The sequence below is a fragment of the Drosophila eugracilis genome, unplaced genomic scaffold, assembly GCF_018153835.1.
Source record: "Drosophila eugracilis isolate 14026-0451.02 unplaced genomic scaffold, ASM1815383v1 contig_974, whole genome shotgun sequence".
Classification (NCBI taxonomy): Eukaryota; Metazoa; Arthropoda; class Insecta; order Diptera; family Drosophilidae; genus Drosophila; species Drosophila eugracilis.
This window is the reverse complement of record NW_024573893.1, coordinates 614,655-631,218: the sequence shown is the minus strand read 5'-3', so window position 1 is coordinate 631,218 and position 16,564 is coordinate 614,655. Positions and strand designations below refer to the sequence as shown.

Here is a 16,564-nt window from a genome sequence, read left to right as displayed (position 1 = left end):
TCTAAAAACATTGACGTGGCACTGTGAATGGCATACAGCTGATTGTCAGACTGCACGTGTAGTTGGGTTTTTTGTTTATATAAATACGCTACCGTCTGCTTGTTTCTATAGCTTTGTAAATTAAATACAACAAAATACAGGAAAAATGGCCAGAAGACCTGAGCATTCAGCACCGCCAGAAATTGTGAGTAGGTGGCTGATAATATGAACACGATATCTAACCCAGTTTTGTACTCCTTTCAGTTTTACAACGATGATGAGGCCAAGAAATATTCCACAAAGTGAGTACTTTTCTTTAAAAACAAAAGGTTTATTGACACATTCTGAACTTTAGCACTCGCATCATTGAGATCCAAGTGGAAATGGCCGAACGTGCCTTGGAGCTGTTGGCTTTTCCAGATGACGATGAGTCCCGTTTGATCTTGGATATTGGTTGTGGTTCTGGGCTATCGGGAAGTGTTTTAGAGGACAGCGAACACATGTGGATAGGCATAGATATATCCAAGTCCATGCTGGATATTGCAGTAGAACGGGAAGTGGCCGGTGATGTGATCCTGGGAGACATGGGCGAGGGTATGCCCTTCAAGCCGGGCACCTTCGACGGCGCCATCTCTATCTCTGCCCTTCAGTGGCTTTGCAATGCCGACAAGTCGTATCACAATCCGCATAAGCGTCTGCTGAAGTTCTTTACCACATTGTTTTCCTGTCTGACACGTACCGCACGTGCTGTTTTCCAGTTTTATCCGGAGAACTCTGACCAAATAGAGATGGTCACTTCGCAGGCCATGAAGGCTGGTTTCTACGGAGGATTGGTTGTGGATTATCCCAACTCCGCCAAGGCCAAGAAATACTATCTAGTACTCATGACTGGAGGATCGGCTGAGCTGCCAAAGGCTTTAGGTGAGTCTCTATTTAATATCTTAATAAGTTGTTGCTTTATCCACTTCTGCCTTCTTTATTTTGTAGGTTCTCCTGAGGAGGAGCGCCGTGTGAATTACATCAAGAAACGCGATGCCTGCCGCGAGGCACGTGGAAAGGCACCGAAAAAATCTCGCGATTGGATCCTGGCCAAGAAAGAGCGTAGACGACGCCAGGGTTTGGAAACCCGTCCAGATACAAAGTACACTGCGCGCAAGCGTAGCGGCAAATTTTGATTAAAGTTTATCTAGTTAATCTCAAAGTAATTGTGATTTTATTTAAAAACTTGGTTCTTAGTCATAAAATATTATTTCGTAATTGGTAACCCATTTCTCGTTTTCAAAGATTGATTAGCTAACTATTTTTCTAAGAAAAATATAAATTTACGATACGTGCAAATCAAAAGCAGATGAAACATTTGAAGTTCGAGTCTAGATCAGGATCAGGATCCCTTTCTTTCAAGGAAAACTGCCACATCACTTACTCACAATAATAGCCATTTGATTTAATTGATTAAACTTAATTCTATGTACACTGTGGACTAGAGAACTCTACGATTTTTTCCCAGCCAGCTGTTTTTCTCGCTCCTGCTGATCGCGTCTGTACAGATCCTCCGCCTTCTGTTTAGGCGTATCGTAGGAGCTCTCGGCTAAGAACATAAGATACACTGCAACTCCAAAGAAAAGGAAGGACAGTAAAACCATATCCGTCTGGCTGGACATTTTGCTATACTCTTTTTGCACCTTGATTCTATCGTATTTGGCCTGGGCGGTCTGCCTCCGGTCAAAGGCTTTGCCGTAATGATTTCGCGACCATTCATCAAAATCGTATATCGGCGTGCGACCCTCAGAATCGGCTACACGAGACTTTTTAAATCGCGATTTGTAGAACTTTGTTTCCGGGTCGTCTTCGACTACAGGTTCCGCCACATCCTGGACATCTTGAGCATATTGCGCCCCCGCTGTGTGAACAATACCCTTGTCGTAAAGACGGCGCAGGCGGTAGTTTCCAAGGATTTCGTATGCCTGATTGATCTCCCGGAATTTTTTGGCAGCGCTCTCGCTACCCTGATTCCTGTCAGGATGATACAGCATCGAGAGCTTGTAGTAAGCCGCCTTTATTTCGTTCTGTGTGCACTGCCGACCAATCCCAAGGGCATCGTAATGGCTAATCTGATGGCACTGACTTAGGTGCAGATTTCGTAGCAGGAACAGCGGTCGCCACAGCATTGGGCTATGCTGGAACATCTCGAATGTGTTCTTTCGCCCGATGTAATTGTTTTTGCTTCGTTATATCACATGAAAATCCAAAACAAATCGGATCAGCTGCTTGAACTTGAACTTGTTCCCCTGTGCCTTCCCAGTTATCGATAGGTCGATGCGAGTCGGAACCAGTTAAAAACATCGACTAAAGTAATTACATTTTTTCTTGCATGTAAATATATAGGATACAATTTACAAAAAATATAATTTCTAAGTGATATATATATACAGTATTTTAAAAGTTAAAAAAATAAAAGCTAAAAATTTTTCCTTCTTTAAAGCTATAATGAGCCATAAGCTCCACCACTGTTCCGAACAGCTGTGTAGCCGTCTCACTGCGAATGCCAACTGTTGCAACTATTTTGGTTTGATTCTTCTCGATCTTATTTATATATAGAACAGCGCAGCAGCCGGTTGAATTTTCTCACACAGCGTGCTTGATTTTCCCGCTATCTATCTGTAATTGTATCTGTGTGTATTCGACAGCGATCGAGAAGTTTCTGGCAATTGAAAATTAGGCCAAAAGGCACAAAACCATTTGGAATCGTGAGTCATCTGTGATCAATAGGAAGTTGCAGCTAAAGTTTGTGTATTTTCATACAGAAAATTGTGTAACGATGACGAATACCATAAGCAGTGAGGAAGTATCCGAGGCGGGGAGCTACAAGGATAAGGGCAACGAGGCCTTTAAAGCCTCCCGCTGGGAGGAGGCAGTGCAGCACTACAGTACTGCCATTAAGTTGGGTTCAAAGCACAAGGAGCTACCGGTTTTCTACAAAAATCGTGCTGCTGCCTATCTAAAGCTGGAAAAGTATGAAAATGCTGTTGACGACTGCACCGAATCTTTGAAAGCGGCACCAGGAGACCCCAAAGCACTTTTTCGCAGGGCGCAGGCCTATGAGGCTCTAGAAAAGTTCGAGGAAGCCTACAAAGATGGCACTGCTTTGTTCAAGGCTGATCCCGGCAACAAAACCGTACAGCCAATGCTTCAGAGGCTGCATGTCATTGTAGAGGAGCGATTGGCCCGCAATGCCAAGACTTCCACGAAAGTTAAGCAGATGATGGATCTTACCTTTGATTTGGCCACCCCCATTGATAAGCGTCGATCCGCTGCCAATAATCTGGTAGTTTTGGCCAAGGAGCAGACCGGTGCCGAACTCCTCTATAAGGATCACTGCATTACCAAAGTAGCTTCGTTGACTAAGGTGGAAAAAGATCAGGACATCTATGTGAACATGGTGCGAGTGGTTGCTGCTCTCTGCGAAAATAGCGTGGAGCGTACAAAAGCAGTTTTAACGGAACTTGGAGTACCTTGGTTCCTGAGAGTTCTTGACCAGAAACACGAGGACTGTGTGTCCACCGCCCAATTTTGCTTGCAAACAATCTTAAACGCGTTATCTGGACTTAAGAACAAAACAGATTCGAAGCCAAACAAGGAGCTGTGCTCCAAGAACAACCGCGAAATAGACACTCTTCTTACCTGCCTGGTTTATAGTATCACTGATCGCACGATTTCCGGTGCAGCTAGGGATGCTGTAATGGAACTGATCACCAGGAATGTTCACTACACGGCTTTGGAGTGGGCCGAGCGCCTAGTGGAGATCAGGGGTCTTTGCCGCCTGTTGGATGTCTGTTCTGAACTTGCAGATTATAAGTACGAGAGTGCCATGGATATAACCGGCTCCTCATCCACAATTGCTTCCGTTTGTCTGGCCCGCATCTATGAGAACATGTACTATGATGAAGCCAAGCTTAGGTTCACCGACCAAATCGATGAGTACATCAAGGACAAGCTTTTGGCTCCTGATATGGAGTCCAAAGTGCGGGTCACCGTAGCGATTACTGCCCTGCTCAACGGTCCATTGGATGTAGGCAATCAGGTTGTGGCCAGAGATGGTGAGTAGAAAAAATAAATAACTTGAGGATGTTGTTAACTTTTCTATGATTATAGGTATCCTGCAGATGATTCTTGCCATGGCCACCACTGACGATGAGTTGCAGCAGCGTGTGGCCTGTGAGTGCCTAATCGCCGCTTCTTCTAAAAAGGATAAAGCCAAGGCTCTTTGCGAGCAGGGTGTGGACATCCTGAAGCGCCTCTATCACTCCAAGAACGATGGAGTTCGAGTGCGCGCCCTGGTTGGTCTGTGCAAGTTGGGTAGTTATGGAGGCCAGGATGCAGCTATTCGTCCATTTGGCGATGGAGCCGCTCTGAAATTGGCGGAAGCATGCCGTCGGTTCCTGATCAAGCCTGGAAAGGATAGGGATATCCGCCGTTGGGCTGCCGATGGTCTGGCTTACCTAACCCTCGATGCTGAATGTAAGGAGAAGCTTATTGAGGATAAGGCTTCCATTCATGCTTTGATGGATTTGGCGCGTGCTGGAAATCAGTCGTGCCTTTATGGTGTTGTGACTACTTTTGTAAATCTGTGCAATGCTTATGAGAAGCAGGAGCTATTGCCAGAGATGGTGGAACTGGCTAAGTTCGCCAAGCAGCACATACCGGAGGAGCACGAGCTGGATGATGTCGATTTTATCAACAAGCGTATTACTGTGCTGGCAAATGAGGGTATTACAACTGCTTTGTGTGCTCTGTCCAAAACGGAAAGCCATAATTCGCAGGAACTGATTGCGAGGGTCTTGAACTCAGTTTGTGGACTGAAAGAGTTACGCGGAAAGGTGGTCCAAGAAGGAGGTGTAAAGGCGCTGCTTCGCATGGCGCTTGAGGGAACTGCAAAAGGAAAACGTCATGCTACTCAGGCGTTGGCCAGGATTGGAATAACCATTAATCCAGAAGTGTCTTTTAGCGGTCAGCGATCGCTTGATGTAATCCGTCCCTTGCTAAACCTTCTGGAGCAGGACTGTACGGCGCTGGAGAACTTTGAATCTCTAATGGCGCTCACCAATCTGGCCAGCCTTAACGAAAGCGTTCGGCAAAGGATCATCAAGGAGCAAGGCCTGTCAAAGATAGAGTTCTATCTGATGGAGGATCATCTTTATCTCACTCGTGCAGCTGCCCAATGTCTCTGCAATCTGGTTATGAGCGAGGATGTTGTAAAAATGTTCGAAGGCAATAACGACCGGGTGAAGTTTTTGGCCCTGCTCAGCGAGGATGAGGACGAGGAAACGGCCACGGCCTGTGCCGGAGCTCTGGCCATGCTAACTTCGGTGTCTGTCAAGTGCTGCGAGAAGATCCTGGCCATCGCCAGTTGGCTAGACATTCTCCACACTCTGATTGCCAATCCTAGTCCGGCAGTACAGCACCGTGGCATTGTGGTAATTTTGAACATGATCAACGCTGGTGAGGAAATCGCCAAGAAACTGTTTGAAACGGACATCATGGAGCTGTTGAGCGGCTTAGGGCAGTTGCCAGATGATACCCGTGCCAAAGCCCGAGAGGTGGCCATCCAATGTCTGGCGGCGGCGGAACGTTATCGAATCATCGAGCGTTCCGACGACGCGGAGATCCCTGACGTGTTCGCCGAAAGTGCCAAGATAACAGAGATAATCGATGATTAAACGAATTCGTTGTTGTCTGACCCTTCTGTGCCTTTTCTTCCTCTCTCACTTCATTTTCTTTGCCTATACTCATGACGTCATCCCGAAACTTAATTTATTTTCTGCAAAAGTGTATTCAATTTGTTTTATAAATATTTTACGAATTTATTATTAAATTCACTAAAAACTGTTTCGTTTTTGAAGATAATTTGTTTTTCTATTAGATGGGTGGAATTTTATTTTAAAATAGTTTCATATACATTTTCAGTTCTGTCCATAAATTAAGATCAAATAATTTAGAACAGTGGGCTGTCAATGTAAAGAATAATTGACTTGCAAATGTGGGTCAGCAGTGCGACTCCAGTTAATTATCCAAACTTAATTGCTGCGTTTAAATGTGTATTTATTATGGATTGCCAAAAGAGTTCTCAGTTTTCCCTCGAATGCACTTATGGTCACTGAGAAACCTGCAAAGCTGCTGCGTGGGCTGCCATTTTTGGGGCAATCAAGTGCATTAATTCGTTATGGCATTGCAATTCGTATGGCGGATGCATTTAAGGACTTGCAGCACATATCAAGCATTCTTAATGCGAATATTATTTCATGCCCAGCAACCAGGTTGCCACCAGGTTGCAACTGAAGCAACTGAAATCTAGTTGCAACTGACCGAGCATTTTCCCACCGACTAGCTTTTCCCCGGTGCACTTCCTCGGTATGTTTTCTATTCATTGCCACACTTAAACTGACATTAGCCGACAGCTCGAGGTAGCTGGCTTCCTCTAATGCACAAATAATTGCAGAAGATGCTTCTGATGTTGCAGTGTCAGGTAGCCGAGAATTCTGAGCCGAGCTCCTCTTCCAGCTGATTGCTCAATCTCAATGAAATATGATTAAATAAATAATTGTTGCTTTAATTCAGTTTTGCTCGGCGCAATGAGAAATGGCTGAGGGTTTCGGTTGCTAATGGACCCGCTATGCTCTTAACGGCATTTTGTTCGTAATCCAACCTGCTTTTGGGTTTTGGACATTTAGCATTCTTACTTAGCGAACTAATCCGCTCTTTCCGTTCCCATCAAAGCGTATAAGTTGGGCTTTAAATACTTTTTGTCATATATATTTGATTAATATTGATATCAATCTGTCAAATTCACTTCATTAGTGACCGATTCAGATTTGAAATACGTCACAAAAGTAGCATTCTTTGAAAATATAAGCTTGTCAAGCCTATTACTGCTTAGTACGTATGATTTTAATTCTTTTAAGAAATATCATTAAATATATATATTAATGTGTCGTACTTATACTTTACAATATATACAAATAAATGCCAAAAATTCTTTAAACCTTAATTTAAAAGCATTGATTTTCGGTTTTGGCGTATTAAAAGACGAGTAAATTAATAATATTTAATAATAATTTTGGATAGTTTAACTTCGTGAATATAAAGCTGACTCTTAAGCAGTAAGCAACTAATCTATTTTCAGCCATGAAAAAATGTATTTAATACTTAAAGACGGTGATGTTAAACACAAATGAAAAATCGGATTTATAAAATAATATTGTCAAGCTTAATCCAAAAGAAGCGCAAACTTTCGGTTTCGGTTTTGGCTGTAGAAGTGAAATTAAGTTTCCCAAAGAAAAATCGAAAGCCCTCATCCCATCTTTGTTTACATTCCGCAGAGCGACATCATCTTTGGTCAAAGTGGTGGAAGAACTTTCCCAGTCGTAGTAAAAGTTGCAGCCAGATTGATCGGCTTAAAGCCACAAACGGTTAAATGGCCAACAAACACCGGCCGGACGCTAAATGATCATTAAGGTGCGTAAAACGAGACCAAACTGGACCGAGTTGTATTTACTTTTTCGGCATTGGTCAACATTAGACATTTTGTCCTAATTATAGAGACGACAGGCGGAGCGGCAAAGAGTTGGCTGAGACTGTAAACTGGAGGAGGCTCTAAGCTTCATTGGCTTGATTGGCGACGCATGTGCAACTTCACTTTCCATTTAATCTCGTTTCGGTGGTGCGGCACCGGCCAGTGTGGTGCAACTGTGCCGCACAATTTGTCCCGTGGAAATCGAAAGCCGATTTTCATGTCAATATTTTTGTTTAATAAACTGGCTGACTCGAGTCGTCTGCGCATGCGGAAAATATGCAAATTACCATCGACATCGGCATCATAAGATGCCCCCAAGCCGGTGCAACGCAACAGATGTGCACAGTAAGAAATGTGTATATACACAAAATATATAAAAATCTCTGTTTCAAAGTTCGTTTAATTTCAACAATAAAAAGGAAATAAAACGTAATAGATAAAAGTTTTTATGATATATAACATCACAAAGTATTAAAATAAGTAAATATTAAAAGTTTTAACAAAACAAATTTTTTAAAGTGTTCTTAGGCAGGGGCACAAAAACACAGATTCGGATGCAGATACACCGGCAGCCAAGTTGCGTTGACCGATTGAACGAAAGTGCAGGCAGCACAAGATACGGGATGAAAGATGAAAGTTGTCCGCGAGCAGAATGACGATGCTGAAAGTGCAAGTGGCTAGGCGGATCGATGGAATCGATGTAAGATGGTTACGGTTATGGAGACATCAGATTGTGTGCAGGTGTCAACTCAGGTTGCACGAAGTGGTTTCACTTTTCTAAGACCTATATATTAAGCTTGGAGAAGTTATAGTTGGAGGTATTAGATTGATGATTCCTAAATCATTTTAATTGATAATATGGAACATAATTCAAGGAATATGGAAAATTCAGATCAAGGGAAACATCAGTTACAGAGAAACATCAACAACGAAATTTTAAAAGATAAATAATAAAACCGCAATAAACACAGTTTTCATATATATTAATAAATTGAGTGTTATCTTTTTTAGTTAATTATTGTAATTTATTACATCCGACATGCAACGAAGGTTGTTGCTTTAATCAAAGTATGTATAAAAATCCTGAAAAATAGAAAAACGCTCACCCCACAACCGGTCAACTTTCCCAATTTAAAGCTTTGGATTTTACCGGACGGCAAATTAGTTGAGCCTTTTTCTATCCCCTTTCCCCAGCCAGACATTTGTCAATAGTTGTTTTTTATTTTTCATTTTTGGCCGGAACTTGTGGACAATTTTCCAAAGCCCCGCTGAACGAAACTCGTACAAGCGATTTTCCTTCGCATTGGCCATGGTTATTAATCAAACAACTGCCATCCGCCGAAAAACGTTGGAAACTATGGATAAACGCGAAAAATCCACTGAAAGCCGAAAAATATTCAACAGTCAGCAAAGGAAGACAAATACTAGTATTCGGGGGAAATTGTTTTGATAGTCAGAAATTATGATCAAATTTATATCGATCGAATGTCGTTGCATCGACGTCCTCTAGCCAAATATGCTAAGCATCTCCAGAAAGCGGAGGTATAAAAATGAAACCACGACCCAACGGATGCCATTAGCAGCTTGGTTGGAAACTTGCAACAATGTTGTCAGCGAGCCATGCAATTACACTGCTAGAAAAAGGCTATTTTAAAAATGAAATTGTGTTTTGAAATAGTTAATTTGTGTTTTTAGAACAATTATAAAAAAGAATTAATGGTATGCGTTAAATACACTTAGATGGCTGCAAAAAAAAAGGCGAGGTATAAGTTTTTAAGCAACCTCAAACTAATAACTAATCAAATTCACCTTTGATATATTTTTAATTTAATTAATTTAATTTAAAATACTATTCATCTTCCCAATTTCTTTCCTACCAAATGGTTTCTCAGTGCATTTGCATTTGCCTTGGTCCCCGTAGGTGATAAGAAATAATTGAAAAGATTGTCGGGCATTTGAATCGATTGGATGGCCAACATCAATGGAAGAAGAAGAGCCACCAAGGGCCATAATTAGGCGATTTGCGATTGCGTATGTTTGTGTTTGCATTTGTAGGCAAGTGCCCGAGTGCAAATGTTTATGTTATGTCAATTGTCGACGACCACACACCAGAAAAAAAGGGGCTGGGACCTAGAGATCCCGGGAGCTCAGTGGCTGCCAAACTGTGTACTGCGCACTGCCCACTGTCATTAAGGTTGCGCCACCTTGCTTTCTTTTCGCTGAGCTTGCAGTTTTGCCTCAGTTTCCCATCCATCCGCCCCACTGTCCTCTCTCACCCTGCCTTAATTGTTTTATTGCATTCGGCGGGCGACGACAGAGACGAACTTTCTATTTGCGCATTTTCACAGGGAAAAAATATTTAATTTTCCTTTTTTTTTGTCGTGGCCTGAAAATCGGTGGTAAAATGCTGTGCGATAAATGTTTGCTTTTTATTGAAGATGCGACTCAAGACAACAGCAGCTGGCAACAATAATATTTCTCTTCCGCCTGATTTCAAATGGGAATTTTCAAATTGTGATGTGTCACAGCTGGCAAGATCGTTTTGCCTGTTTGTATGCAAATTCACAAGACGGACCTACTAACTCCATTACTAAATATGATTTAGAAAGACTTTGAGGTTGGTCTAAACTCCGTTTCTGGGTTTTACCATGAGTCTTTCTTACTATGTAAGATCCGTTTTTATAACTAAATATATTTATTTCTCAAATCTATTATTAATTATTTGAACTCTTTTAACTATCATAGTATTAATAAAAGTTTTATATTTACCATCATTTAATCAACAATTGTGCATCTTCGTTAGATAGGTCCAGACAAATCTTTAAATTTGCATCACTTTATTTTATTGTCAAGTTAACAATTCAGTTTTATTAATCAACTAACTTGACATAAAACAAGGCAACAAAAATCTTAATTGCGTTCAATAAAATTTCTAATCGATTGTTGTTAGGATCTTAAAAGACAAAAAATGTGTGTTTTTAACTCAAGAGCAGTGAAACCGATTCTTTGTTAATAATTTGGCTATTAAAAATGCATTTTTAAGCATCGTTAGAGTGATCCCCCTGTTTAATGGCCGTCTGCAGTTGAGCGAGTTCCGCAGCCTTAATTATGCGTTTCATACATATGGGGCCTCGCCAATGGTCAACGACGACCCTTTTTATGCGCAAACTTTAGCGCGTTTTATGAGCCGCTCATTAGAACCCATACCCGAACTCGAACAGGGCCAACAAACGGACACAAATGCGTAGGCCAGAAATTGGCAGGAAAAGGGGCTTGGGGGCGCTGGCTGCCGCTCCTTTATGACGTTGAGATTGAGATGTCGACAACGATGTCTTGAAAAGGCTGGTAAAGAAGTGCACTGAAATTTGAATATATATATTCTTATTCTTATTCACTTTTCCTTATTCATCCTAGTATTACCCATGAATATCCCTATTTTGATACAGAGTACGCGTTAAGGTATTTCCCAAAATAAAAGTCTATTTTTCTTGCAAAAATATCTAAAATATGAATTGGATCCGAAAGAATGAAAGAAAAGAAGAAACTAACAGGAAAAACTTTGGAATTTATCCAAAATAAGTTTATGCCAGTGCATTGTCAGGCGGTGAAGAAGCTAAAGACGCGGACTGGGACGTGGTGCACTCGGCTCATTATAATGGGCGGCACTTTATTTAAATGCGCGCACGGCACATCATTAACAAGGCAAATGCTATGCGATGCCGGCTCAGTTCTGCCCAGATCAGTTCGCTTCCCCCAGCTGGGGCCCGTTGGGCTCAGCCCAGAGCGGTCCAGAGGATGTATACTCGTATATATGAATGCGTCTCTATTAGCGAACGGCGCGGACCGCACGCACTCGCAGGTGGAAAACGGGGAGTGCAGTGGATTTCATAATATCTCAATTGATGTGCGGGGTCCATCAAGTTCCCTTGCACAGTGGTTGAATAAGAACTCAGAACTGTATGAAAATATAGAAAGGAAAACTAAAATGGGGTGTAATTAAAATAAGCTACGATTTTAAGTCGGCAGCACGATGTGTTTGTTGATGCAGATTAGAAATTGAAAAAAATATTAAATAATAAATGAAAGCTAATTAATAGTTATTAAAGATAATTATTAATATGTTAATGCCAATTTTAGCGATAAAAAATACTTTTCCCTGTATTATTGTTGTCAACTAATTATCACGTAAAGTATTTAATTCATAAAGAGGCATGAGAAGATTTATGAGCTTAACAAAAGCTTCAACGATTTTCAAAAAAGTATTTAAGAATTCGTCGGAAAATAAGATTACTTTTAATGAATGAAATAAATTTTGTACAACTGCTTACTATATAGGACTATGTTGAACAGTAATCACAAATCACATAACCCCCTCTTCTCATTATCTTGCTAAGAAATCGGTGCTGATAACAATAAATTGTTGCTCATTGGTCTTTCGCAGCAAAACCTTTATTTTTTTCAAAAAATTACTCACTCAGCGTATTTCCCTTAAAAATGTGAGCACCATTTCCGGGTATAATACAAATATAAAAGGTTCCCTGTCACTCATTTTTTGATAATGCTAAAATAAAATTTAACCATAAATGATAGCGATATAGTTCTAACTAATTGCAGCTTGAGAATATGCCTATAAATGCGATTGGGTTTTTTAAAATCATTTCATTTTATAAGCTTACTTCACAATGAAATATTTGGTGAGTAAAAAATATTAAGAATTTAAAAATTCTAATCAAAGAAAAATTATCTGTTGCAGCTAGCTTTTGTTTATCGCCTTGTTAAGCATTCATGTGGTGGCATGTTTTCCTCACAATATTATAGACGTAGACCTACAAACAAGTCCAGATAATAGTTTCCTACGTACATTTTTTGGAAAAATCGGACAATGGGCCAAAAAATTAGTAACCGAAACATTCGAAAGCCAAGAAAACACCATAGGACGGTTTGGCCTATTACCTCCCGATGGGCTGCCCTATGGCGCAACATATTAAGCTTAAAAGTTATAATAAGTATTAATTTATAAGTATTAAAAAGAAACATTGTTTAAGTGTATATTATTATTTTTAATAAATTTTTAAAAAATATTTTTTTAACTTAATTTAGTTTTTGACAAGTTTTTGCTCGATCTTACACCAATGCCCCTTCGAGTGGCGCCTTAATTGGTTTCCTAGAATTCGCGGTGTGCCCTTCTACTCGATGAACGCTTCACTTACCCCGCCGTTCACGTGTCCCCTACCGCTCATCTGCTCCTCCTGCTATGTGCGTTTTGCCTATTACTTGCTCTGTTGTTCTTGGCTTTGATTCCTTTTCGGCCGTCTTCTGCCCGCTAATTAAGGTCGTCATTGCTGACCAGCGACTTGGGCTTGGGCTTGGGCTTTGGTGCGTTTGCAAATTACCCCGCAATTCCATTCTACTAGCGAATACCAAGAAAGGGGAGGGCAACAGGGGGGCGAAAGGTTCCACGTGGTAATTGCTCCCATGGCTGACTTGCAACAGTTTTCAATGCATCCTAAACTGCACCGGGATTTCATAAGACTTTGTTATGAATTGGTTTAAAAATGGAAATAATATTAAGTACCTAATTTAATATTAAATAAAAGCATGTTTAATAGGAAATAATTTCCTTAAGCAAGATGAATAGGGCTTATAAATTATTTTAAAATAAACCTAATCGGGTTTTAAAACTTGTATGACCTTATTAGCTTCCTATTAAACTAATCTTTGAAACATCAAAAATAAGATTTTCGGACAAGATTTATTCTTCTCTTTGCATCTTAAAATCAAACTCAGTTGGTGGCACATCATCGCGACCGAAAAAACTGCACACGAATCCAAAGACGAATTAAACGCCCATTAAGACATCATTTTTCGTTCGAATCTTGTTTTGTTTTTGGCCCCCGAAGACGGATCAATCAATCAATCCAAGCGCATCCACCGTAAAACCCATTATATGGCAGTGGTTCCGCTTATCCTTGACACAAAACTGATACCGAGAAAAGAAATCACACAAAATATTTATGCGTAATTATCATAGGCGGCTAAATGGACATATCCCCGTCCACCAAGTCAGGCAACCCACAAATATTTTTACGAAAAAATCATAAACAAAAAATATGATTTTGATTTGGTTTAATTGCTGTTCGGGCTTGTTAGCTGATTTATTTTGGCCAACCTTCGTCCCACGAACTCATGGAGGAGGTTGGGAGGCAATTTGGCAGTGGTGTTTCTTGTTTTTTTTTTTTTTTTGTTTGTATCCAAACTTAATTACGCGCGTGTATCTGTCAGATGACCAAAAGCAATCTCTTACAATGGTAAAAGCTTCGGGCCACAAAAGCGTAAAACAAAAGCAATACCAGATAAACCGAAAATCCGAGCAAATATGCCAAGCAATTTGCGATCGGCAGGAGGAAAAGAAATAAATGCAAATTGCTTCAATTTAGGCCACAAAAACTAATACAAAGTGTATTTCTGAATAAGTTTGTTATCGTTCTATAGGCAAATAAATAAAGAAGTTTAATGGCATATAAGCAAGTTAAATAAAAAAAATTGAAATAAAAAATAACTATTAAAAACTCAATTAAATAATAAATTTAAAGGGAGCATTGTAAGTAAATTTATATATAATAATTATAATATATTTTGTTAATACAAATAAAAACATCTTACATTAGCCGAGCAACTTTTTTCCTATTTTACTGATTATTCAGCCTTTTATTGTAACAACTAACTTTATTACTTCTCATTGGTTACCCCTAACATTAATAAATATTATGAATATATAATCCAAAGAGTACAAAACAGTTTCCATAAACATAGACCAGGCTAGCTTTCTTGTTTGTTTATGGTTCGGCTTTCAGCGTTTCGGCTGGCGAACTAAGCGATGCCCAGGGGAACGTTTATTAAGAGTCGGGGCCACATAATTTTGCACAGAAATTATTAGCACTTTATTATTTTTTCGGTTGTTACGCCTCTTTCTTGTACGCATTAGCACTAAATTCAAAAAACACACAAACTTGCAGAAGCACATACTACTAGCCAGGTTTTTCACCTCTCGTCTTGTGGTTGAAATTTTAATGAACATGTGGCTAGAAAATGCCTAAAACATTGTTGGAAATATTTATTTAAAAAATATAAATGAATGGAGTTTTTGAAATATTTAACAACTTGTTAAGAAAAAAACATATTTCAGTCTTCATTTCACTTAAATAAATTTAGGAAACTTATAAAAGAAATATTTGAAATATTAAGATTAACCATAATCTATTCCATTTGTATAAAAGGGTTAATAGGGAAACTACCAGAATCAAAAATAATATCATATATATTAAGAAAGATTGCTTTTTATCATTATATAATTATGTTTAGAAATGCGTATGTGACTTCTGCGCAACTCGGTTTGAAACATAACACTTTAATTTATATTCTGCTTCCTGTTGTACATTTTTAATACATCAACTTTCGATTTGAGGAAGCATTCGTGGACATTTGTCATCTCTGATTTCCTTAAGCTTTTGTCGCCTCTTCCTGCTCATCAACGTCATTAGCATTACCGTCACATAACGATCGTTTCCAGCTCCTAACTCTTCCACACTCGTTGACCGTTCAAATTATTCGGTTGACCCCAAGGTACCAAGCACCCGGCACCAGGCATCTCTTCCAGAAATGCCGAAAAGCGGGAAAACTATAAAGTTAAAAAAAAAAATAGATAAACAGCACCAGCTGACCGATTGTGAACCCTGTGGTAGTTGGGCAGACATCTTCACCTCTTGTCGACTTTCCACGCTTCCCATTTCCATTTCCATTTCACTTTCTTTTGCACGACGAGAGATGCCGCAAAGATGCTTCCTCGCAGCATCGCGCAATTAACATTCAACTCCGGTTGGCTGGAGAAATCCCCTGCCTGCCACACGGGTAATGAGGAAACAAATGTTGTCAAATGCGTCGGCGGTTGGTGGTTGCTGGTGACGCTCGATAAGCGTAGTCGCAGTTGGAAAAGAAAGAAAAACTGCAGCTGTGCTGAAAGTCATTGCACCCATGGCACCATCGCTCTTAAATGCGGTTCCCAGAGCCACCACCTCATCACCTCATCACCGCCAATTAATGAAGTTCAAGCCCCAAGACTGATGGGGTTTAATGTCAAGGCATGCTGCTGGCCGCACATAAAACCACCAGTTCTTTTCAAATAAATTTATTACCACATGAAATTGAAAGCCATCAGCAATCAAAGCTTAAGGGTATTTTCCAGAAACCAAAACTATTTCTGTCTTTACTAAATTATTTATTGCGTATAAAAAAAGTGGATTAGTCGTGAACATTGATAGCTGAAATTAGTTTGCTAAAAATAAAACATTTCTATAAAGAACAAATACATTAGTTTTCCAAATATTTCATGAATATCATTAGGAATTGGTAAAGGATAGTTCTTTTAAATAGAAAGGGATGTTAATTAAACTTGTAATAAGCAATATAGAAAATTAATTATTAATCTCTACCGAATTGGTTGAGTTCATTTTGACTTTTAAATTCTATTTTAAGCCTAATAAGGACTAATAAGTAGTTTAGATAAATTTTTATTAAAATTCAAGAGTTTAAGAATGCCATTTTCAGGAAGAAGTAATAATTTTATTTTATATTCAATATAGAATATTTATTAAACCCGAATTCAAACTACATAACTCAAACTAAAGTTCTCTTATCAGTTAGAATTTCGTACGAAAGCGAAAGTTAATACTCAATATATACCTCATAAAATGTTTATTACGAATTTATGTTTATTTTTTGGTTTAGTTAAAACATATCAAGAAAATTAATGCGAAATTTAAATAATAATCAATTTCCAACCAAAATCCTTTGAAGAGATTTTCCACTTTTTTAAATTTTCTCTTCATATTGCTTCCAAGCTTATGAGAAACAGGCGACGTATTTAGAATTCGCAAGATCTGATTATTTTTATATAATACTCTTTTATTGCAATTGTCAATTGCCTTAGATCATTCAACTGAATGGCAGCTACGTGCC

General features: G+C 39.4%; 3 protein-coding genes across 3 annotated transcripts; 2 read left to right on the top strand and 1 right to left on the bottom strand.

Moving 5' to 3' along the window:
* The first annotated feature begins 21 nt into the window (after positions 1 to 21).
* On the top strand, positions 22 to 1,180 carry LOC108115142 (probable 18S rRNA (guanine-N(7))-methyltransferase). The gene is made up of 4 exons (XM_017226438.2): positions 22 to 184; positions 244 to 281; positions 335 to 900; positions 967 to 1,180. The coding sequence occupies exons 1-4, from the start codon at positions 146 to 148 to the stop codon at positions 1,152 to 1,154; spliced, it is 831 nt and encodes a 276-aa protein (XP_017081927.1). The 5' UTR covers positions 22 to 145; the 3' UTR covers positions 1,155 to 1,180.
* LOC108115143 (dnaJ homolog subfamily C member 30, mitochondrial) lies at positions 1,176 to 2,268 on the bottom strand. Its single transcript, XM_017226439.2, has one exon. The coding sequence runs from the start codon at positions 2,163 to 2,165 to the stop codon at positions 1,470 to 1,472; it is 696 nt and encodes a 231-aa protein (XP_017081928.2). The 5' UTR covers positions 2,166 to 2,268; the 3' UTR covers positions 1,176 to 1,469.
* A 247-nt stretch (positions 2,269 to 2,515) lies between these two features.
* On the top strand, positions 2,516 to 5,878 carry LOC108115137 (protein unc-45 homolog B). The gene is made up of 3 exons (XM_017226431.1): positions 2,516 to 2,726; positions 2,784 to 4,076; positions 4,132 to 5,878. The coding sequence occupies exons 2-3, from the start codon at positions 2,798 to 2,800 to the stop codon at positions 5,694 to 5,696; spliced, it is 2,844 nt and encodes a 947-aa protein (XP_017081920.1). The 5' UTR covers positions 2,516 to 2,726; positions 2,784 to 2,797; the 3' UTR covers positions 5,697 to 5,878.
* The last annotated feature ends 10,686 nt before the right edge of the window (positions 5,879 to 16,564 follow it).